The following is a 25,405-nucleotide window of genomic DNA, read 5'->3' as shown; positions in this document are numbered from 1 at the left end:
CCTACACAAATCAGCTGGCCTAGTGCTCCTGAATACCCCACTTCCTCTGTCTCCACGACCCTCCTCCTCCTCTGTGAACTTCAAGAAAATACATCAAATTGCGTCTGGCCCTCCGTCTCCTTCGCCCTCCCGTTTACACACTCTCATGTTCCTACTGCCCATGTAGCCACACCTATTTTTGTGCTAAAACCACGATCTACGTGCTAAAACCACGACCTGATTATGAAGCGCGCCGTAATGTGGAATTCAGATTGAGTCCTTTAAGTGCACCTAAATCTAAGTACACGAGCATTATATTGCATTTCACCCTCATCAAAACGTGGCCAGGATTGAAAACCCACAACCTCGAGTTCAGCAAGAGAATGCCACAGCCACTAGACTACCGCGGAGCGTCCATGAGCTTTCCCGGAAACCAGACACTACAAGTCAAATTGCAGTGTAGAGGGTGTCACCGACCTTCGTACACATTCATGGGTAATGTTGACTTGACATCACTACTGATCCCTCAGTGAGTGATGCGAAAGGCAAGGCAGGATTTTGGTCAAAGGCACTGGAAGGCAAAATGGTTTGTTATGAAGCAAATATTGCACAATCATTGCATTCTACCGGTGCTAACATACGGGGCAGAAACTTGGAGGTTAACAAAGAAGCTCGAGAACAAGTTAAGGACCGCACAAAGAGCAATGGAACGAAAAATCTTAGGAGTAACGTTAAGAGACAGGAAGAGAGCGGTGTGGATCAGAGAACAAACGGGGGTAGACGATATTCTAGTTGACATTAAGCGGAAGAAATGGAGCTGGGCAGGCCATGTAATGCGTAGGATGGATAACCGGTGGACCATTAGGGTTACAGAATGGATACCAAGAGAAGGGAAGCGCAGTCGAGGACGGCAGAAAGTCAGGTGGGATGATGAGGTTAGGAAATTCGCAGGCGCAAGTTGGAATACGCTAGCGCAAGACAGGGGTAATTGGAGATCGCAGGGAGAGGCCTTCGTCCTGCAGTGGACATAAATATAGGCTGATGATGATGATTAAAAAAGAAAGAACAAGGAAGAACTCACGAAGGTGGTAGCTGTAGGGTGCAAATACATGGCACTGCACAAACTGGCTTCCGCCTAGGACGTGCGTCAGGTTGTCTTGAACGTCTCCTTGCAGGGTAGTGAAATGTCTTCGAGCTGCAATTGAAGCAGCACAGACGGCATTGCTTCAAACACAGCTCATTCCACACAGCCCACCGATGGGGTATATTTTATCACGTGACATTTCCAACCTTCCATTTTTTTTTCTTTTGCAGCCAATGAAGGTACAAGCCCTCTACATCCTAAAGTCCTAGACAATATACTGGCGAGAGTCAGTTTGCTGCAAATATTTTACCATAACACTTGTTTTTATGGGTCTGCTCCAATTCTGGCCGGCATCGAAGACAGTCTACATAGTAGACAGCCAAGAAGACAGCTTTGAGCCGAAGTAATGAAAGGCATCTGGAATTGTCTGAAAGACGTCTATTCGACGTGATGCCACCTTGCGGTGACACGAAAAAGCCCACATTATCTCTGTATTTTAACTCTTCGCTTGTGTGAGCCTATGAAAAACACATCACTTACATTAGGTGCATAGGAAACATGACTGCGTTTTCTTGTGCACCGAGGACCTTCCAGTCCAGTTTTTAATCCTTCTGCTCAGCTGCCATCTTGTATGGACAGCAAAGTAGATTGCATCATTTTTTACTTCAATGCTGTCCTCGTGACGCTGTCTACTCTAATTACTTTGCCAGAACTGCAATGAGACTTAAGCTGACCACTGCTTGCTTAGCCGTCTACTATGCCGTCTATGGCGAGTATTGGAACACAACCTAGGAACCAGTTTCGGCTTGTGTACCTAGGAGGTGGCTGCATCGTGATGTCATGATATCCTGGCTTGTTCCATTCATGCAAATGCTACAGTTGCCACATGTAAATGCAGCCGGAATAAACGCATGCAGCGCTCTTGTTGCTGATTTCCTTTTATGAGCAACGTCATTGTAGCTGGCCTAATTGATACAAAACATTAGCAGATTTTGCTGTGTCATGATGTCACAGTAATCTCGATCACGCCAGGCCCAGCATTTTGAAACTAAATTCAGTATGTGCAAACGCAGCCAGAATAAATGTATGCAGCACTCTTGTTATTAATTTTCTTTTATGAGCAACGTCATCGTAGCTAGCCTAATTGCTACAAAACGTCAGCAGATTTTTCTGTGTCATGACATCACAGTAATCTCGATCACGCCAGGTCCAGCAATTTGAAACCAACTTTAGTATTAAAATAAAATATTCTCAGAAGGTTTTCCAACCACCATACTTGCTAAGTGCCATCTTTTTATGTGTATAACTTCATTTTGAATAATACAGTCGGCTACCGCTAATTCGACCCTTACAAGACCATAAGTTTAGGTCGAATTATCCAAAAGGTCAAATTAAGAAACAGTGGCAAAATGAGCAGATTCAAACCTTAATTTTTTTTTTTTTGCTTCATGTAGCTTGAGGTGACTGACAGACTACTTCAATACAGCATTACAATAACTATAAATGTTGGCACCGGTCAGTAGTCCGCCACATATTCAAGTATAGGCATTTTTTAAGTTTTGTATACCAGTAGTTTTACTTCCCTTGAAGCTTTGTTAAGCGTTCTCCACAAGAACCTAGTTGCCTCATGGCCTTCTTCTTAGTATACGTGATGTGACTCTTTCATCGAAGATCAGCTGTAATAACCGCCCCCAAGTATTTATAGCCAGAAACTACTAACCAATTTCTGCAATTGCTAAAATTGTTGCCAAATGCATCGTGTGCTTTTCTGAAGCGCAGGCAGATCGGTATACTGGAATATTTTTTATTTATTTTTAGTTATACAATACTGCAGACCTTGCACAGGTCCAAGCAGGACAAGCGTCATACATACAAAGCGTCTACAGCAGTGTTTCTCAAACTTTTCCAGTACGTGACTCCTTTTAGTAGTACCAAGCCTACCATGACCCTCCCATCTTTATAAGCTTTCTGAAAATTTACTTTTTTCAATGATGCACATATTTACATTTTCATATCTTAAAAGATTAACCACGGCAGAGAGAGCTACAAAAATACTGGTTAGTGCTTTTTAACAAGGATTGGTTTAATCACGTACTTTAATAAGAAGAACATATTTGCTTTCTTGTTACAGCCATTTCAGCTGAACCCACATTCTACAGTTTTGGTGAGACCAAACTGGCTGCTGTTGCAAGGCCGAGTTCACTGAAGTTTTGTGTGTGGCAATTGAAGGTTTAGACTGCCATTTGTCTTGCCGTTTAGCAGTTCATCTTGTGGCCGAGACTTATATTATACTCTGCATAATAAACATTATTTTAGGAGTTATGTCATCATATTAGCAGTACTATTTTTCCGCGTATAACCCGCCAAGGTGTATAACCCACACTCCCAATTACAACATCCCAGAAAAAAAAAAAGAAACTGCCCTAACGAATATATATACAGTGGAACCTCGTTGATACGATTCTATGTCATACGTTTTTCGGGATGATATGTATTTTTTTCTTTTCTCGATAAAATGATTTGACTCCTAGCTTTCAAATCCCTAATCAGACCGAAAGTTGAATACGCGTCACCCATCTGGAACCCATATCAAGTGTATCTTGCTAACACACTCGAGTCCTTTCAAAACTGCGTCGTCAGATACATCCATTCATCCTACTCATATGACGTAAGCGTATCATCCATAAGAACAAAATCTGATCTACAGCCCCTTGCACGTCACCGCGCGGCGTGCAAGGGGCTGTAGCCAGCCTCTGCCTCTTTCATAAGTTCTTTTACAGTTCCCTAATTCACGAGCCATATATCCCACCACCTGCACGCAATTCCCTATGAACTAGGCACCCATTACAAGTCTTACAGCTACGCTCTCATACAACTAATTTTTCGTCTTTTTTTTCTCGCACAGCATCAGACTGGAATGCCCTTCCCCACCATGTCGCTGAAATCACTTGCCCAACATCGTTCTTCGAAAATGTGTCTTTGCTGGCTGAAAAATAATCTGTTCTTTCACGTGTAATTTTATTATTTTTTCCCTTCTTTCTGCTTTTATGCACTTGCGAAATGTAGCTTTCTTGTACAGCTTTTCTAAATACCTGTGTTTATGTTATGTTATCAACTGTACTCACCCCTTACGTAATATTCTTAGCAAAGGGGTCTTTAAGGAAATAAAACTGAGCTGAACTGATAATGTTGCGACAGGGCAGAAATAGTCAAGCGAAGTTGTATTTACACGTATTTACAAAATCGCAGAAACGCTGGATACTCAAAATGGCTGCCCAAACCAGCCGCGCACTCTCCTAAGCTAAATCGTCTTCGTTCATGGACACGTCATGCCCTACTGCTCCGTAACATCATGCCCCGGTCGGAAAGCCGCCGTCTCGGCAGTAGTGTTTATGGGGGCGAAGTCGCGGTGAAACAGGGTTTCAGCCTAGAGACGTGGACGACATCAGTCGGAACAGGGGCAGACGATGAACGATAGTCCAGCGGGGAGATTTCGTAGTTGACGTCGCCGAGCTGGCGCAGGATCTTGTAAAGCTCGGTGTAGCGCGGGAGAAGTTTCTCGGACAATCCGATGTGGCGGTTTGGTGTCCATAGAAGAACTAAGGACCCACGGAAGAAATGAACGACTCGGTGGCGGCTGTCGTACCTCGTCTTCTGTGCAAACTGTGAGGCAGTAAGCCGTGAGCTGAGCGGGCAAGCTGGCGAGCTGTGTGAGCCGGGCCAAAGATGTCGCGGGCATACTCTATTGGAATGTTGGTCGCGGGTGGAAGAAGTGTGTCGAAGAGCAAAGTTGGGTGGCGGCCGTACAGCAGATACAATGGTGAAAAGCCGGCGATCTCGTGGCGGGATGAATTATATGCAAATGTTATGTAGGGTAACGAGTCGTCCCAGTCCCTGTGGTCCGAAGAAACGTAGAAGAACAGCATCTCCGTCAACGTCCGGTCGAGCCAGTGAGTTAATCCATTGGTCTGGGGGTGATCTGCAGTGGTCAGTTTGTGCACGGCAGAACAGGAACGAAGAAGATCTTCGACAATGCGGGACAAAAATATGCGGCCGCGATCAGTGAGCAGCTGCCTTGGGGCGCTGTGATGTAGTATGATGTCATACAGAAGGAAATCTGCAACATCCGTAGCGCAGCATGTCACCAATGCTTGCTTATTACCCACTTTTTACCAGTGTTAGACGTAGGAAAAGGGCCTAGGAAATCAATGCCGACGCGAAAAAATGGTTTGGAAGGGACATCAATGGGGTGTAAACGTCCAGCGGGTAATACAGCAGGTCGTTTGGGGCGCTGACAGAGTGCACAGGCAGTGACGTAGTGGTGCACAGAGCAAGACAGGCCCGGCCAGTAAAAGCGGCGTCGTACGCGGTCGTAGGTACGGGAGACACCGAGGTGGCCGGTGGTGGGCGTGTCATGTAGCTGCGCAAGAACTTCTACCCGAAGATGTCGAGGTAGAACAAGCAAAAGTTCCGGGGCTTCAGGGCGAAAATTGCGGCGGTACATAACGCCGTAGAGGAGGACAAATGCGCTGATAGCGGGTTCGGGGTGCACAGAAACTACCCGATCGATGAGGAGACATAGAGAGTCATCATGGCATTGTTTATTGCGAATGTCACGCAAGTCTGAAATGGCTAGGACGCAAGCATCCATGTCGTGGGCATCATGGTCTGGACTGTCGACTGGGTGACGGGAGAGACAGTCAGCATCTTTGTGTAAACGGGCAGATTTGTACAGAAGAGTAAAAGTGTACTCTTGTAGCTGCAGCGCCCACCGACCCAGTCATCCGATTGAGTCTTTCAGTGATGAGAGCCAGCAGAGGGCATGGTGATCAGTGTTAACGAAAAATAGGCGGCCAAATAAGTAAGGGCGGAACTTGGCCACTGCCCAAACCAACACCAGGCACTCGCATTCCGTGATAGAAAACTTCCGCTCTGTGGTCAAGAGAAGGCGGCTTGCGTATGCAATGATGCGCTGTGCATTGTTCTGCTGCGGAACGAGAACAGCTTCTATGCCATGGCCGCTGGCATCCGTGTGAAGTTCAGTAGCAGCGGATGGGTCGTAGTGAGCCAGCAACTCCACCAAAATGCCACGGGGCAGAAATATTCAAGCGAAGGTGTATTTACAAGTATTTACAAAACTACAGCAATGCTGGATACACAAGATGGCTGCCCGAACCAGCTGCGCACTCTCCTAGCTAAATCGTCTTCGTTGTTCATGGACACACCATGCCCCACTGCTCCGTAATATGTTGGATGCTACGATTTTTGGATGGTGTGCTTTATTTTCCGGTTCCCGTGAAGATCGTATCAATGAGATTCCACTGTATATATATATACATATGCTTATGTTACCCCTAAAGGAACATGATGTTTAAAGAGTATGGGCACCGAGGCTGAAAATTCAACTCTGTTCCAGCAAGCATAATGTACATATAGTTGGACCCTCCATGACCCACAGAGGAAAGCTCATGACCCACAGTTTAAGAAACACTGGTCTACAGAAACGTGTCGCATGCAATACGATTTCTACAAGAGAGGACAAACATTGAACCCGCTTACCAAGAGGAGAGAAAGGCCTTTTTAAAAATTTTATGATACTCAGAAAACAACGGGCAAAGACAACTCAATTTCTATGATATCCCTCAGCTTGCAAAAGCAAAAATGAAGCACGCCTAGAAGGGACATGGCTGTCCTGATTTTTCCAGCAGGACAGCTCATTTGGAACGAGTTATGAGCCCAAATGTTTTTATACTTTTGTGATTGGTACACATGGCGTAGACATGTTGCGTACAAAACCGCACTATGCCTGCTTGTTGTGCCTTCACAGTGCTTGAGAGACACCAATATTTAAGAGAGTTAACCTCTGCTGTGACGTCAGAAAAATGAGCAAATGTACCTAATTGGCTGGCTCATTTGTACAAATTCTTTTTTAGTTAAACAACAATGTATTTGCCATTGCATTACCTAGGTCAGCACAAACTTATAGCTCACCATTTCTGAAAACAAAAACAAAAAAGAACTGTGATTCTGCAACACGCGCTTAGTTGGCAAATGACTCAGCTATGACACTTATGAGAAATTCACATAGATCAAGTGCGCCTTGGTACTCTATGCTTCGCTCAGCACAGCTGCTTGTAACAAAGACATTGTGCAAGAAACAGTGGAAGTGTGTATCCGTGAGCAAGCAGACAAGTCCTGCCATCTACACTGTTCATAAATCGGAACAAGAATATTCACATCAAGGGCCAAGAATATTCACATCAAGGGACAAAACTGCAACTTGCCCTTGATGTGAATATTCTACTCCTACTGTGCTATGTGCTTCCATGACTTATGAGTGCAGAGTATTATCAGTCTATGACCATGACACAACCCACAAGCAGTAAAACCAATTTTGCATACCTAGCCTTTTAAAAATAAAGTGCATTTTATGAAGCAGTTTTTGCCCAGTAAAATCACCTAGTCTGTTGGACATCCAAATAATGTCCCAATGTCCATGCATCCTTTTGGAAACAAATAAGGCATCTGCTGGCCATCCAGTTTTGGATGTCCTACCACGGATATCCTGAGAATATCGCACATGGGCCTGTTTTGGATATCCTACCACAGATGTTCAAAGGATATTGCACATCTACCTTTTTCAGCATACATGTGAATATTTGTCCTCCAAGAGGCTTTGTCTTTGAGTTTCCTCGTAACAGAATTCTGTTTTCTCACGTCATTGAATTACAATTCGAAACTATCATGTTTGCAGCTCGTGTGTACGCTGTACTTTACTAATTTTCTGACGCAAGTTCAGTTAGTTCAACGAACCACTTGCACATGGCAGAAGGCCTAGCAGAATGAAAAGTACACTGCACTTCTGCTCGCATGCATGCACACGTAACATGCGCACATGATGTATCTGCTCTTGATGCTTGGGTGCTCTGGCCGTTGTACCTGTCACACAGTGGTGTGATGCGAATGTAAGAAATCATTGCAAATATTATGCAAAAGGGCCTGGTACATGTCCGTAATATGAACGCAGCATGCACCGATAATGTCCTTTACGGACATGCAAGGGATGTTCGCAAGACACGAAAAGTGCAGCCAAGCGATCATGTGAGGGACACCCGCAGGACGTGTTCGACACATCCCTAGGATATCCATGTCCTGACAGTGGATGTCCATAGCATATCTATAAGACGTCATTCCCACTGGGTGAAGCAACCAACTTGAAACTGAAGTCACTAAAATGTCGCCATACTGAGTCTTGTTAGAAAAACCAATGAGTGTTCCCAGCAGCATATCTCGGCAGGTCTCATCATCATCATCAGCCTATAAAAAGTCAACGGAAGCTAACGCTTCCCGTTGACTTTTTTCGTCTGATGTGACTGTTTTAGCTTGTTGATTTGACCTCATGACAAATTGTAGCACAGGAACACAAAGATGGACCGACGAAGAGACGATGGAAGAGTGTTAAGAGAGAAGTAGTGCATGTCTGTCCACCTGTGTGTTTCTGCATCACGATTTGTCACGATCCTCTGAGGCTTTCCCTCTCTAACCTGAGTGGCACTCTGTTGTTTGAAATGTGCCATATCTTACCAGCGGCAGCGTCAAACAAAGTGCTCTCCTTACTGTTTAAGGCTCGTGTTGCGTAGAATTGGTCATGGAACCATGGCACGTGCTCTTCCGGAAAGTCCAAGCAGGTTATGCGGTTGAGCATGGCCAGCACCTCCCGCACATGGCGATCCGAGTACTCGCTCCCAACAAATCCTGCATTATTGAAGAGACACCGAAGTTATGTACCTGTTTAGCAAGGCTGGAGATTACTTTTTATGTTTCAACTAATCATTGAGGAATATCAGTCTAATGGCAGGTTTGAAGATTAAAGGGACACTAAAGAAAAATACAGTAGAACCGCATCTAAGAACTTACTAATCGGGAAAATGTACAATCCGAACGCCGATATTGGCAGACTCAACTGTAGTTGATGCCTACATAATGCAAAGAGTTGCGTGAGTCGTTGCAGCTCGAGATGCTGGTGCGCGCCGCTGGTGAGTCCTGAGCGGCGCAGGACACATTTTTGTTTTCCTCTTCAGGAATGTTTTGAGACAGCGACAGGAAATCAAAATGAAATTGAGCTGGTGGGCATTGCCGAAATACGATGCCACCAGGGCAAAACTTGATGCTCACTCTGCGCCGCCTTAAGTAGGGAACAGTGGCGCATTTGAGCTATTGCCTATTAAAAGCGTGCTGTATGCTTCCAACGGAGCAACGAAACACGCGCTGGGAAACAGATAGATGAAGATGCTTATTGCAGTAGGGTTGGTGGCGATAACTATGAATGCGGTATGCGACAACCTGGGAGGATATCTGCTGGTACTGGAATAGGAAACTGAGCGCGTGCTGGTGTTCTCACGTGAGATGGGTATTGCGGGAAAGCGGCAGGCAGCTACTGTTCTTGATTGTGCGTGCCTCGTGCCACTTTTTGCATACAGGGAATCTAGTGGCTTAAATACATATAATACGATGGCAGTTTGGCGATGCACTGAACAATGGTGCCGAAAGATTGTGTTTTCCAGGTAACATATCACCGATAAAGGAAAGTGTAACTGTATTAGATTATTTCTTGTGTTCTTGATGGCAAACGTTGGCGCAGGGAAGCCGTATGAAAAGGGATCACATCAACAAGGTTCTACTGTATTTGGTCGAGCTAGATTAAAAGATCAGGCTTCTGTACTAATGAAATCGTCATTCATAGCGATAACAGTTTTTGTAAGCGAGAAAATGACGAAAATGTAAAATCAGAGTGGGGCCACCTATTTTTGACTACGGTACCTCTCGTGTAACGTCAAAAGTGGCGGACTCACTGAGAGTGGGAGATAGGACGGCCATGTGGTAATAACATCAATTCATTAATTTTAGCGCGGGTGATCCAAATCGAGGTGCAGAAGCGGGACCTTTGGTGGAAGTTTTCTACACAGTAAAGTTTGACAAAGTCAAAGCAATACCACACAGAAAACGATGATAGACTTCTAAATGAATAATCAATGAATCTATCTGAGCTTAATAATTTTCCTTTAGTGCCCCTTCAACACGCAGAAAATTATGCCATTGTTTATTAGCCCAGCGAAGGAGCAAGAGTTTGTGACTTGTATAGTCAGCCCCTTGTAGTAGGAAAGAAGTTAACAAACAGAATGAACCACATTGCCCCAGCACTTCAGATATTAAACACCAACTGCAATGAAACTTCATTTTGGGTAAATTGGTTATGAGAGTAGTAATATAATATTGCCAAGGGTAGAGATGTAAATAGAAATGTATTTACAAGCTTCCTTCACCGAGCTACAACACAGCCAAGACGGTTGAAAGACAATCTCTATAAATGTTGTTTGCTTCCACCCAGTGACTAACGTCATCTTTGTCACATTGCTCGCAGTCTCATGACATTGACATCTGGCCAGGAAAGTGCCGACCGGTGCCTAAGACAGGGTGGTGGGTGAAAAAAATGACTTGAGACAAGAAACGTGCACAATGTGTAAGCAAGTAGAAGACGTGGTAGGATCGCGCGAGGCTATTTCATAAGTAACATTTGTCACTTGTTGCAAGACACGGTAAGAATATCTTGAAAGTAGTTCTTCAGAGAGGCCAGTGCACCGAGATTGTGACCAGAGAAGGACAAGGCAACCCATACTGAAGTGGGCGTCCCGGTGATTGGTGCCATACCACAACTGCTGGCGTGTCTGCGATGCAGACAGGCAGACGGACAATCTGACATGTTTTCTGCTGTCACAATGGTGTCGCGAGCGTATTCAGTCGACAGTGGGGCAGGGGTTGGAAGAAGCTTGTCAAAAGGGAGCGTTGCTTCTCGTTCATACAGAAAATAAAAGGGAGAGTAGCCGCTGGTATCATGGTGCAAGGAGTTATACGCAAAAGTTACAAAAGGTAGTGCAGTGTCCCCGTTGCGATGATCAAATGAAACATACATTGAGCACATCAGTGATCATACGATTCAGGCGTTTGATAAAACTGTTCGTTTGAGGGTCGTACAAAGTTGTAAGCTTGTGTTTGGTGGCAAAAGAATGAAGCATAAGTCTTCGATTACTTTAGATAAGTCGGTGTGAAGCTGACGAGGAGCGCCAGGATGTAAAATAACGTCTTGCATCAAAAAGTTGGCAACATCCGTAGCGCAATTGGTTGGGAGAGGTCTAGTGATGGCATAATGGTCGCATAATCCATAGCAACGACAATCCATTTGTTGCCAGTGGTGGAGAGAGGGAAGAGACCAAGAAGGTCAAGGCCAACAAGGAAAAATGGCTCGGCTGGTATATCAATAGGCTGAAGGAGCCCAGCAGGACAAAAAGCTGGCCTTTTCCAGCATTGCCACAACTTGAAGGCAGTGACATATGACAAACTGGCAGAGACTGGGCCAGAAAAAGCGTCGCCATACAAGGTCGTACGTCCTGGAAACACCAAAGTGGCCGGCTGTAGGGACATCATGCAGTTGCTCGAGTACGGTCGCCCGAAGATGACAAGGAACGACGAGAAGTAGTTCCTACCCCTCGGGGTGCATGTTGTAGCGATATAAGGTGCCGATTACGATAACAAACCTACGAAGTGACAGGGCCGACGAGTCAGAACGCAGGCAGTTGTTAAGACATGTCCTGTCGTTGCTCATCACCAATGTAGCTAAATGCGGAGATTGAGAAAATGCTGGTCGGTGTGTCCTCCATGGGAGCGTCTAGGCTGTCGATGGGGTGCCAAGACAAGCTGTCGGCATCCTGGTGTAGTTGGCCAGACTTGTATACACCACAGTGTAGGTGAATTCCTAGAGGCACAGAGCCCAGCGATCCAGACGCCCAGTGGGGTCCTTGAGGGTAGAAAGCCAGCGCAAAGTGTGGTGGTCAGTGGTAACACTGAAAGGCCGCCCATACAAGTAGGGGCACAATTTGCTGACTGCCCAGAGAAGTGCGAGGCACTCACACTTGGTGATAAAATAATTGCTCTTGTCAGGGGAAACAAGCCGGCTCGCATACGCAATAACTCGATCATGACCATGTTTGGTATCGCTAAAACAGCACCCATTCCATAGTCTGTGCATCTGGCGTCTGTGCATACTTCAGTTAGAGCATGGGCATTGAAGTAGGTGAGAAACGGCGGGGTAGTGAGCACCATGATGAGGTGCGAAAAGGTTGTGGCTTAATTGAGACCTCAAGAAAACGGAACATGTTTCCTGAGAAGATCAGTTAGTGGGCGAACTATGTCTGCAAAATTTTTAACAAATTGGTGCAAATACGAGCACAATCCCATGAAGCTTCGAATGTCCTTAGCACAGATTGGTACAGGAAATTCCAGGAGAGCACGAACATTAGCAGGATTGGGCCAGACGAGTGGACGAGATATCTGAGGACGGTAATTTGGCATTGACCGAAGTGGAATTTCAAAGAATTAAGTAGTAGCCCAGCTGCACAAAACACTGATAGGATGGATGAAAGACGGGTGAGGTGTGTTGCAAAGGTCAGAGAGAACACGATCACATCGTCCAGGTAGCACAGGCAGGTAGAACATTTAAAGCTGTGCAAAAGCATGTCCATCATTCGCTCGAATGTGGCCGGGGCATTGCACAAGCCAAACGGTATACCTCTGAACTGGTAGGGCTGTCAGGTGTAACAAATGCCATCTTTTCATGGCCTGCGTCGTGCACAGCGATCTGCCAATAACTAGAGCGCAGGTCAAAGGAGAAAAAATAGGTCGTGCTGTGAAGGCAATCCAGAGCGTCATCAATGCGTTGGTGATCTTAGTGAGATGTCGATAATCTATGCAGAATCGCCTACTGTTGTTCTTCTTTTTAACTAAGTCAACAGGGGAAGCTCACGGACTTGTGGACGGCTCAATTTTGTAAGCATCTTGTCAACCTCTTGTTGAATAACTTGGCGCTCGAATGGTGACACACAGTAAGGTTGCCGGTGAATTGGAAGCACATTGCCAGTGTGTATGTGATGTTTCACAAGAGAGGTTTGACCAAAGGGACGGCTGTCAAAATCGAAATGTTGGAGTAGGTGATGAGCAAATGAGGAGGGTCATTTATTTGTGAGGGCAGAATGTCCGGGGCAATCGTCGTTGTGATATCGTTCTGTACGGATGGAGAAGTGGGTGTGTTGGTGGAAAAAATTGCCGAAGGAGAATCCGGCGACAGTGACGAAATCTGGCACTCTTCTGATGGCGACAGTGTGGTCAAAGCTATGCCTTGGGGAAGAACTTGAGGACAGAGTTCGAAGTTCTACAGAGGCAGATAAGTCTGGTTGGCCGCCACAATCACAATAATGTGGGGGAAGGACACGTGTGACAAAAGTACACTGGGAGATGGAGTAACCACCGTCACCCTCCGGTAAACTGCATCAAGGTACAGCAACAATACAGGTCAGTGCTCAGGCAGCAAACGAATAAACTCGGCACAAGAGAGCTGACTCTGGACTGTGTCGGGGATAGTTGGTGCACGTTCATGATTCATGAACTCGGCACAACATAATCATCAACGACAGCTGCTGAGCAGTCAACTGCAGCGCAGTGGTCAGACAAGAAATCAAGCCCAAGAATTATGTCATGAGGGGGAGCGGAAAGGAACATAAAACAAAATGGAAGTGTGACAGCCAGCGACACTCGCACGTGCGGTGCACATTCCGAGTGTGGCCGGAGTACTGCTGTCAGTGACACGCACAACGCGGGACTCAGGAGGTGTTAGCACTTTGTTTAACCGTTCACGGACATGAGCGCTCATGATACAAATGGATGTGTGTAGATGCGTGCGAGAAACTTACTATGCCAGGAAGCGATACTACTCCCTTCGTCACTATGTAACGAGTGGTACTTTTTGTTCGGGGTCGAAGTCCTTACTTTGGAGGCTAGCGATCCAACATTGACTGACGAGTACATTTTTTGATCCCCGACGAAAGCCGTGCATTGCAAAGAGCCGGCAAAGCAGGCAGTCCTAGTGTAGCAGCAGTCCATGAACTCAGCCACACAGATTCAATTCATTCTTTAATACACACGTCTTCCCTCTACCATTCCACATTTTGCAGCATGACTGGAGCAGAGTATGCCCCAGTTGCATTTTCGACAGCTGACCACAAGTTAGAAGTGGTAATGGTTCTGCATTCATGCACTTTTGCTTGAGGCAATAAGTGGCGTGGAGGCTGAAAGTGCCATCTTGTTCCTCTAGAGCAAACTACTCCACAAAAAGGGTCTATAGCCAAACGCTATGAAATGGATTGGATTGGCTTTACTTTTGGCTCGCACTAACCTTGTAACTTGACATGACAAAAAATCTGCTTAGTAGGAAACAAAATTCAACAGTTTTTTTGGGCACATAATAAAGACGTAACGGTTTTAATTTGCTTGGCAATGGCATTTGGAATGTTTCAAGAGTTCCAAGATCTGCTAAAATTATGGCAATAGCCAGAAGGTCATCACATGCAATAAGACAATCAAGATTTCAGTCTACATACCGGTCAGCTCACGATCCAGGCGCTCCATGAAGGGCAGAGCGAAAATACGGTGGATCAAGTCACTCTCCAGGCACTGGAAGAAGCCCAGGGCCACTGCTGCCTCAAGCACTTCCAAAGTCGGCAGGTCGTCAAAGTTCCTGGAACACGAACCTTGCTTTGTAAGAGTTTGATGGGGATGGATGAATCGGGGAATTTGGCGCCACCATGCTACGTCGAAGACCACTCACTTGATGTGCCTGCAAAACAGCGCCTATCGTCTTGACCAAGGTTGCAATTAATCAGGCATAACCACATTGAAGCTGCACTAACTGCATTCTATATCATGAGAAGAAAGCGCCAAATGCACAGGGGCAACAACTCCCAGCTGGTGTGCGCTTGTGCGAAGCAAAATGGTGCTGGGCACGGAGAACAGTGAGCAGAGCCGCGGCAACGCAATCTAGCTCAATGTTCAGCGCACGCCTGCATGGACTACGATGCGCAAATGCGGTATGCTCAGGAGAGCTCTGTACACGGTTGGGATCAATGTGGCGCCCAGTGGCTTAGCTCACTCCAATATGAAGCCTCAGAGATAAAAACAAATGAAAAAAAAGAGCGTTGTATTGATGTCACGAGCCTGAACATAAAACGAGGTGCACTCTGAGGCTGAAATTTTCGGAAAAGAACTCGCATTTCTATAGTCAAAAGTGGTGCAGCATGGAACAAGACAGAAGGACGATAAAAAATTCATTGACGATTATGATACTCCCTAATGCGAAATTTGAGCGCAGCTGGTTAGGTGTTTTGAATTCGCGTTACATTGACACAGAGAATTTCAATCTGAACGGCAGAGCTGAGCCTCTGCTCAGGCAGCTCGTTTTGCAGCAGCGGCCGACGAAGCACTTCTACCGGTTGCGTCACTCAATATTCAGTAAGAAAGAACACAGGTGCGCATCACTTGCACGGAGTGCATTCTTTAGTGGAGGAGGCACAGGCTAAATAGCGCATGCGCATTGGGTCGCCGCTGCGCAGCATGTCTCGTGCGGCACTCCCCTTTTCTCCTAACCAGTTCGCCATACTCTCCTAGTTCTGATGTGTTTTTCTGGTGATCTCACAATTCTTCAGTCTTTTTTTGCCATTATACAAGCCCCCATTTCAGGCAATAAATCTCAGTTGAGCTTGACTGCATCTTTTTCCCGTTCTTCCGTCTTATTTCATGCTGCACCACTTTTAAGTATAGAAAACCAGCTAGCCCAGTCTGCCACCCTTCGAATTCCCAAAGTGTGTGAGGAAATAGATTAGCATTTCAGTTACTTTTGTGCTTCAACATATAAAATGGCATTTTGTTAAAAAAGTAACTGGAATAAAAGCATATTTTTACCGCAACTTTTGATGGCACATATTTCGGAGACAGCGCCATCCTCAGAATTCATTCCAAGTGTACGTGCCTTGCAAAGTCACCGGCTGCTACTATTAGTAAACAGCAATAGATGTCGTAAAGTAATTTGTTAAAACTTAATCAGTCAAACTTTGTTAATTAGTTCATTATGCATTTCAATTTCTCATGCAGGTAATGTCTGCCTCTTCAAGTATTACAGCTTAATAAGCCTTGCTTGTTTTCGATTGTTTATATTTATGACATCATTAGTATATCGCTATTTTATGTCATGTTGATGATATCTCACATGAATTTAACTTTACATGTAGGTTGCTGTAACCCCTTTGCTGCCATGTATGACCTCGTTTGAGATCGGCAGTATTCTTAAATAAATAAATCTTGGTAACGGAAGGATAGTGGAAGTCACGTGTTACCTCAGAACGACGGAGCTGACAACCTTTGCGAGCTGTTCCGCTTTGTCAGGAATCAGGCCACTAAGAAAGCACACATAGGGCAGGTGGCACAAGGTAATAGGAAAGAGCCATTCCGGCTTATCCACTGCATAAGCCACTAGCCGGTTCAAGTAGTCAGGCAGCCATAGCCGCTCCTTGGACAGCACTTTGCAGAAAGCAGCCAGAGATCGGGGAGAAGCATCATCCATCACGGCAGCGCATCTGCAGGGAAACACTGAAGTCGGCGATGCTCACAGTCTTTGCATGGCATGCGGGGCACTAATCATGCAAAAAACTAAAGAAACTTTGCACATGTACACAATTCAAGCAACTCATACATCAAATAAGCGCAGAGCTGTATGAGGCAGTTCTCACACACTTCTGAAATCCAAGTGATATGGTTTGCCATGGCCCGAAATCTACCCAGGAATTCGCAAATGCTTCACTACCGTATTTACTTGCATAATACTCACACTTTCCCTCGCCGAAAATTCATGCGAAATTTGGGAGTGTGGGAAAAATTTTTCATAGAACATTCTAGGTGCTAAATAGAAAAATCACAAATAAAGTGGCTAAAAATTCAGGTTCTCACGCCATCTGCTGTAAACTAAAACAAAAAATTACTCCCAAATAGCATTTACCCTTGTAATAAGAGCACAGGTTCTATACAAGCAGCAACTGCAAAGACCCTTTATTTGCAGGCACTAGCTCAACTTAGAGTCATTAAACATATAAATAAAATGACTGTGGCCCAACCTATTCAGAGTCAGTGTCAACACTTACGTTGGAACAAGCAGACGACTATCTCAGCAGACGTTTTTGAGAGTGCAATGATTACTCTTGGAAAAAATTTCCATTTCTGATGGCCAGTGTAGGAGGTGTGAGCATTATGCAATTAAAACGGTATATCCAGTGAAATTCTTCACCACACCCGAGTCTGTTAGAACATCCCTATATTCGAAACGTGTTCGTGCATGCTGAACGGGCTCTGGCAATGCCGGCATCCAGCTGTGCGTGCCAACGCCCTGGATCTACGGTCACTTCGGGGTCCTGACGCAAGCTACTTCGCAGGCTGTTTTTTGAGGCTGAGATTCAATGCTGAATATGATGGTTGCTGCCATCATTACAGCACCAAAGCTGTTGTGAACCGCCCCTTAACATTTTTGTTGTAAATGAGTTCATGGCACAAAACTAGCCAAAAAATGGGAGTGAAAAAGCTAGCCCTCGCTCTTTCTCTCCCAGGGATTCTATTTGGAATAATTTGATGTACCTGCCTACAGAATTGCACAAATTAAAATTTACAATACCAAACTATACTATAATTAGAAAGATCTGGCATTCTTGTATATGCTGATGTTGTGCAGACCACAACTTCGCTTTCAGGGGCTTCCACACATGCATGCATCTGCTCATACTTATCGCGAATTACAGCTTACAAAAAAAAAAAAAACATCTTTTGAGGTGTGTTTTGTGGCTGGGAGGGGGGGGGGGGGGATCATTAACTTAATATAAAGCCCGTGAAAACAGCTCCATATACAAAATTTTAGGCATAAACATATGTGGGTCTTGTAAAATTTATTTAGATTCACATGATTTCAATTGGAATCATGCAATAAAAATTTTGTCCAAAGTAAGTGTGCAGTGTCTCTATGGCATTTTTCATATATGTGACCAGAGAACAGACTCTTCCCAGCCGTGCACGGGTAATTCCAAGACAGAATGGGTTAAAGCAATTACGTAAAAGTTTTAGAATGTGGCAAATGAACCTGCTTGATCACTAGGTAGTACTGTAACAAACATGTGAGCCAATCATCTTGCATGTGCTCGTAGCACGGAGTGCACAGCTCGCTTCAAAAGACTGCATGCTCTTCCCTCCAAGATCCTGAGGTCCCCACAACTTATCGTGTGTATTCCTGTACGCCTATATACAATGTAACAATTAGCCTGGTTTCCTTAGGCATTTTGACTAAGCAATGCTTCTAGCAGCAGTATTGCCATTTCAGCGATTTTGTCAATAGATTTAGCGACTTATTGGTCTGTTTAGGGAAAAAAATTCTTAGCAACAGGTGAGATTTTTAGTGGCATGACAGAACGATTGGCAACACTTTAGTGATTTCTAAGTTAGAAAAGTTGCTTCGGAAATGGTGTACTTTAATATCTAAAGCTACAAGTAAGCTGCCCAAATTGACTGTACAGCACGGGTCTCTGTGACCGTGTTTAATCACATTGCAATTGTGCATCACAGCATGGTGGCCTTAAGAGGCTTCCATTGTGCTCACAAAATGATTTTTGTTTATTTAATCACTATTTTTACAAAAATTTTTTACAAAATTGATTTTAAGGAACTTCCAGATCATTGCAGAACTGCGGAAGCGGCAGGTTCTGCAGTTTCCCTAGGCACGTTTGATTGGTGAACATTCGCAAGTGTAGAAGTAACAAATTTACCAGGACCATTTGCAAAAATGTTAGAACACTGCAGGTGCATTCAGACAGGTCAAGTGTAGAAAGGTGCACATGCTGTGCTCATCCATGCGAATCTGAACGCACCGCTTCTGCTTCTCACAGCTTTTGGACAAATCAATAGTTTCCGAAGCTTTTAGGTGGATCAAGAGGCAGAAGCATACTATTTGACCTACATAAAGATCACGCAATTGTCATCGCATAAGAAAGGACAAAGCGCATATAGAAAAATTTTATTCTTTTTTCACGAGCACTAAAAACTACAAAATTTGCAGGGATAATGTAGTCCAAGTGCCTTAATTTCCATGCTAAGAAATTAAAGTATGTTATGCATTGTTGCGACGCCGATTCCTTCAAGCTCGACCGGCGTTACTACTGGGTAGCGCGGCGTTCTCGGCAGGCTGCAGGCATCCGGTAGACCATAGTGACCAGGCAGGGGCAAGACGATTTCTTAGTGCGAAACTTGCACAGTTTATTTCATGGTTGATGAATGATAAAAAAGAAGAGAATGAATGATTCGAAAATACATGGTGGGGCCGCTTCAATAGGCCCGCTAACATCGTAGGCGGGATTTCGCTCACGTCAACGTAACGTGACAGGTACTGAGTATAGTCGGGGGTGCGGCAGCTGCTCCCTCTCTGCTAGGCGACGTTTCGGGGGCTTGCCTCCGATAGCGGTGACTTGAGGCTTCTGTTGTGCATCGTTCGCTCTGTGGGCGCTCTTTGGATGCACGTACGCAAAGGGCCTGGTAAACAATGCGACACGAGGCCCCAGTGGTACACAGTTCGGGGAAGGCGGAACCCATCGCCTGCTGGGCGCACACACACACAAAGGGGGCCATAAATCACAGCAACTCGCCCGCCAGATTGAGGACCACTCGAGACAACCATAGCAAATCAGGGATTCACCCTCTGTTGGTTTAGGCATGGGCCTCCGATAATTCCCCCTGCACGGGGCGTAACATGTTAATCGTAAGGACCGGGCTGTCATACGTCAATTGTAATCTTTTTTGACACGGGGCGTGACATGTCAATTGTAACAGCATGTATTTTTTTGTTTCATTTTTGTCCTGGATTTGTCACCTTACAACATAAAGGTAAATGCAAATATTTAGCTTGCTCCCCCATTGTTATGTAGGTATATTAGAAAATTAAAATCCCTATACACCTTAACACTAAAATTACTATTTATTCTTCACCTGCATGGGCACTACACAAATGTGAAATGCTTCTGCAGGTGAGTCACGCCACGTTAGCTAATGTTATAGTGTTCAAAAATGTTTGTTAGTTAAAATAGTTACAGCTTTAACTTTAGTGACCTTGATGCAAAATTTAACAAAATTTTAGCGACCTTTTTCTTTCAGTTAAGTGACACGCACCAAACAAACATGGCAACACTGTCTAGCAGATGCAAAAGTGAAGATGCAATGATGATGATGAAGTGGCGAAAAATGCTCACCTAGTTACGTGTAACCATTGTTAAAATAATTTATTGACCTGACAAGGCAGGTGAAAAGTACCAACAGTTGATGATCAGCACTTGCGCCCTATATTGATGAAAGCAAGGTTTCCAACTGAACCGGAGTTGAACCGTTATTTCCCGCCAAAACAGAATCGAACCGATATGTTTCCTGCCATCTTAGAACTGAACCCGAACCAATCTTACCACAAGTTCAGCCCAGGGTCATTATTGCTGAAATTCTATGGCCATGCAGGGGGCTGCGGTGACGAGAGTAGACGTCTCTTGTGTCACTTCACCGCAGCGCGTGGACTATCTGAGCTCTGTAACAGTCATGTGGCTCGCCACAGTGATCTCATTGGCTAAGTCCACTGTATGCATTGTCGGCGCTTGGTGTCTAGGCCCATTAGCACCCCTTAATGGGCATGACATATTTATATTTCACTCAGAACTCACAGTAGCAGTGAACTGCGCGACTCCTCGCTTTACATTTGCGATCATCACAGTTTATGCAATGCCCCACTGAAACCATTGCTCAAGAAAATTGAAGTTTGCTTCACTCATATCATGCACTTATTTGTAATCATTGCCTCATCATATCATACACTCATTTGACTTCAATGCGAAACACTAGCTTTGGGACCCAGTTGATGGAAATATGCATGGTGCACAGTCATATCACAATTCTTGTCTGCCAATGGTATCATAGTACTTATTAACTCTCGACCCTAACCTACATTTTAATCGCAAGTTGGTTAGAGCTAGATGGATGGCATGTTAGCATCTCTTGATCTCGCCTTGTACGGCTGGTTTGTCAGTGATTCTGAAACTCACTATAAAAACATTCTATTCTCCCTTTCCTGTCAAAACAAGCATCTACTAAAATGCCTTACATAAATTTAGAACAACAAACTCCGGAATTGCTTTCTAATTGCTTCCAATTGGTTCAACTAAAAATTGAACAGTTCCTTCATTCAAAAGGAGCTCTAGAATTTGCAATTAATGAATTTTATATTCATTAATTCAATTGTAACATTTGGTGGAGCTGTGCTAGGTAACTCCCACGACCTACAACGGAGCCATCAGCACAAGAACTACGCCGAAGCCGTCGCCTCGCTGGACTTTCGCCGTCGCGCGCAATCACGGCCACCGAGCAAAACACTCTCACCAGCAATGCCTCGGCGAGCCCAGTCCCTACCCAGCACCTCCACCAAATGTACACACGAGGTGTTTAATGTCGAACCAGATGAATCTGGTTGATGAGAGCGTTTCGAGCGCGGTCCCGAAGCAGCTTAGCTCACGTCGTTCTCCTCTTCTTTTCCATGGTTGTCTGCGCGGCAGCCGTGGTTCAAGGCAAGAGCTCGTGACAATATTATTTTCAAACCCTTGCATAAAACTAATTTACGACCAGTTGTTCCACAACCAGGCAGGAGCAATTCCTGGCGGACGTCAGATGTGACGATGGAACGTAAACGCATCAGTGCAATGCGTAGGCGTCCTTAAAGCAACAACAGAACTTCAACTCAAGGACTTTAAGAAATCACAATACAGTGTAATTTCGTTCGTACTATTCTACGTAATACGTTTTTTGGGATAATACATTTTTTTCTTTTCTTTTCCTGGCTCCTATGCATTGCTCCTATGGGGTATAGGAGCAATGTATTTTCAAAAGGTTGATACAATCACATTTTCACATGAAATTGAATAAAATGGCTGCAAACTGGTATTCCTGAAACTTGTAGCTTTATATTCAAGTGTACTAGATTAAATTACATTCAACAACCCACGAACAACATGTTGAGGGCCAGCCACACTAGCGAAAAAATGTGCGCCACAAAAGTTGCCGCGGAGCAGGTTTTTCATGCTGCGGGAGGGTTCAGCCATGGACCGATTTAAATTGTGGTGCGCCGTGGTGGCAAACAGGCCGCCAGCGAAGGAGACCAACGAGAGCTTCCCCTTCAGTGACGTATGCGCAGGAAACTGGTGTCAGCCGGACCGCTTGTTCCGTAGTATGAGAGCGACATAATTCCATCTGCTCGCATCAGCTTTCACTCGCGCTTGTCTTGGTTAGCTTTTCAGGCGAGATTTTCATGCGGTCATGTAACTGAATGAAGCACCTGCTCTCGTCTGACAGTCGTATTGCTCCTTGTGTCACGCTGCTCTTCGGTGTTCCTTTATTTTTTCGCGCTCTCATACTTTTTTTTTAACTTCCAAAAGAACTTGTCTACAAACAGTGAAAAAAGGTTCAGCAAAAACTGACGAGCTATTTTAAAGTTACTGAATAAAAGTGTGTTGGCTGCGGTTCGTGTGGCATCGAGTGATGCTGCTCCGCATAACGCGTGTGTTATGCGGAGCAGTATCACTCGACGTCACAGGAATTCTGCCTAGCGAGTTTGTCATCAAGTAAGCCTGTTTTCTTACTTTTTGGAGCTTGCTTTGGATAATACGATTTTGGGATGATACATTCTATTTTCCGGTTCCTGTGAAGATCGTATCAACGAGATTTGACTGTACCAAGACACTTTTGCCACTTATAAGGGGCACATCGATTTTGCTAAAACATCCGCTTTCAAGCAGCATTGCACATGGTTAAGAAAGCAAAATGTTTTCCGGCTTACATCCAAATCGCATTTGGAAAACAGCATGCCATGGAACAACTTTCATCGCTTCCACTTCTGGATGGTGGTTTCACAACAACTTCACTAAGTTGTTAGCCATACAAATTTCTGTAGATCTACTGATGATTATTATTAGTACGTACGGATCTGGCAAACATTTTTTCTTTTTCATATTTATTTCTTGTTTAGAACTTCCCTAATTGACGGTAAAAAGATTGCATTACTTTCGTAGTAACAGCTAACTGACCACCCTCTCGTCATACCAGCCTAGTGCAATGAATTCCATTTCAGGCAAAATTTTAGAAAGCCATCCCAATTCCTGTCGATATTATTTCCAGTACTCTGATAATTAACTACATCTTAAACAATCTGGTTTTACACGTGGAAGGAGTTCGCCTCCATCGAAATGCGGCCGCCGCGGCTGGGATTCGATCCCACAATCTCATGCTTAGAAGCGCAACGATTTAGCTAACTGAGCCACCGCGGTAGGTGCCTTTAACTGCATTAACAGCTGCCTCATCACCAGCGACTGAAACTTGTTTATGCAAACACTTCATAATTTAGCACTTTATATTTCAAGGTTGTGTCAAGTGCCACGCTGTCGATGGGTTGCAAATTTGCATGCACATGAATGTAGTACCCTGCTGTGTGCTATCGGGGGTACAGAGTCTTTATGCCATTCATCAAAATGGCTTTTTTGTCTGTGCTCCTGACATCTTATCATGATGTTGAATAAACTGAAGTGAACTTCCCATCTTAAGCATGAGGACTTGCGCTTTAATAAGAATCGCTTTCAAGGAAATAGCAAAATCAGCACTTAACACACTGTTTAAGTAGAGTCTAAACGCCTATTACAGAGAGTGCATTGCTCACTGCACATGTCTGCAAGTCGTTCCAGCTCACTAGGAGTCAATACAGAGGTAGATATGCGCCAGACAAGAAGAGGCCCCTGATTGTAAAATTCTTTGTTTTTTAAGGATACGAACGAAATCCTTTCAAATGCCGCAAAACTGAAGGATACAGACTGGGCAAATAGCGAGGACTATTCGCCCAATGTTCGAGAACAAAGAAATAAGCTTATACAGTTTGCTAAAGAGCGTGGGGGAAAACTGAAACTGTGCTTTAATCAACTACACTTGGATAAAAAAACTTTCACGTATAACACTGAAACAGATTGTTTCACATGCGTAGACGAATAGCCATCACCATGCCCTTCAGTTAACCCTCGAACTGTTACTAAAAGTGACCTTGTTTGCATTGTCATTAATTGTCGCAGTTTAAAAAACAAAACTGATCAGTTCCACTCGCTCTTAGAAATGACAAATGACAAATGCACATGTGGTAATTGGAACAGAGTCATGGCTGGACAGCAATATGAGCGATAGTGAAATATTTCCTTCATCCTATACCACATACCGGAAGGATCGCAATGCAGGTGGTAGTGGTGTATTCATCCTTGTTCATAGCAGTTTAAAAAGCGTGTCGGTTAATGTAGATGGTGATTCCTGTGAAGCTGTTTGGTGCAGGGTACTGCTGGGCGATGGTACTTCATTAGCAGTTGGTTCTTTTTATAGGCCTCTCGGTTCTGCCAGTCCAGTATCATTTTTTCAATTTAGCAACACATTATTAACTTTACACGCAACATACATTATCCTTGCCGGAGACTTTAATATAACTAGCGTGGAATGGTCTTTTACCAACCAGTAATTTGCACTTCATCCTTTCTGTATACTGCATTCCGTGAAATGACCAATGCACATTCATTATTCCAGTTTGTTGAAACCCCTACGAGAATACTGCATTCCGTGAAATGATCAATGCACATTCATTATTTCACTTTGTAGAAACCCCTACGAGACTCGGCGCTACCAGCGCTAATGTGCTAGACTTAGTTTTTTGCAATGATCCCAGTTTAGTGTCCTCTGTCCTAACGCTGCCAGGTATAGGCGACCATGATGTGGTTCTAGCAAAATTATCTTATAAAGTTATGAAGCGGCAGCACACGCAACCCCGCAAAGTATATTTTTACGAAAAAGGGTATTATGCGTCGTTATCATGGAAACTTGTTGCGTTTTTTACTCAGTTTCTTTCACACAAACTGCCTGTGAATGTGGATTCCTTCTGGAACTTGTTTAAAACTAAAATCTTATCTCTGACACACACGTTCATCCCGTTCTGCTTCATTTCATGCCAAGTGTCGTGACGATAAGCATTGGATGAATAGGCAGCCACGAGCAATTGTAAACCGACGAAAAAGTCTCTTTCGTAGATACTGTGATTCGCCGGCACTAAATCTGTACTCCGAGATGAAAAAACAAACCAAGAACCTATCCAAGGAAATACGCAAAGCAAAAAGGGCACTTGGGCACACTTGGGCAGAGATTAAAGACAAACACGAAGGAGGTCTGGAAATATGTTAAAAGCAACAGAAACACCGGTGTCACTTTACCCGAGATACTAGATGGAGTTGATTATGGCAAGGATTCAAGGGGAAAAGCGAACTGTTTCAATCT

The 25,405-nt window shown here is 44.5% G+C and overlaps 1 protein-coding gene across 1 annotated transcript in view; it reads right to left on the bottom strand.

The window, feature by feature from the left end:
• The window catches only part of LOC119455266 (FAST kinase domain-containing protein 1, mitochondrial), a 38,190-nt gene extending 17,606 nt beyond the window's left edge, over nucleotides 1–20,584 (bottom strand). The window contains exons 1-5 of the mRNA XM_037716669.2: nucleotides 20,482–20,584; nucleotides 16,339–16,578; nucleotides 14,551–14,687; nucleotides 8,681–8,818; nucleotides 1,061–1,174 (exon numbers count right to left, since the gene is read on the bottom strand). Coding sequence (XP_037572597.1) covers nucleotides 1,061–1,174; nucleotides 8,681–8,818; nucleotides 14,551–14,687; nucleotides 16,339–16,565 — 616 coding nt within the window. The 5' untranslated portion in view covers nucleotides 16,566–16,578; nucleotides 20,482–20,584. The remainder of the gene's footprint in view (nucleotides 1–1,060; nucleotides 1,175–8,680; nucleotides 8,819–14,550; nucleotides 14,688–16,338; nucleotides 16,579–20,481) is intronic.
• Between the last annotated feature and the right edge of the window lie 4,821 nt (nucleotides 20,585–25,405).

This window comes from Dermacentor silvarum, chromosome 6, assembly GCF_013339745.2.
Source record: "Dermacentor silvarum isolate Dsil-2018 chromosome 6, BIME_Dsil_1.4, whole genome shotgun sequence".
Taxonomy (NCBI): Eukaryota; Metazoa; Arthropoda; class Arachnida; order Ixodida; family Ixodidae; genus Dermacentor; species Dermacentor silvarum.
Note: the sequence above shows the minus strand (reverse complement) of the source record. Positions and strands in the feature narration are given on the sequence as shown.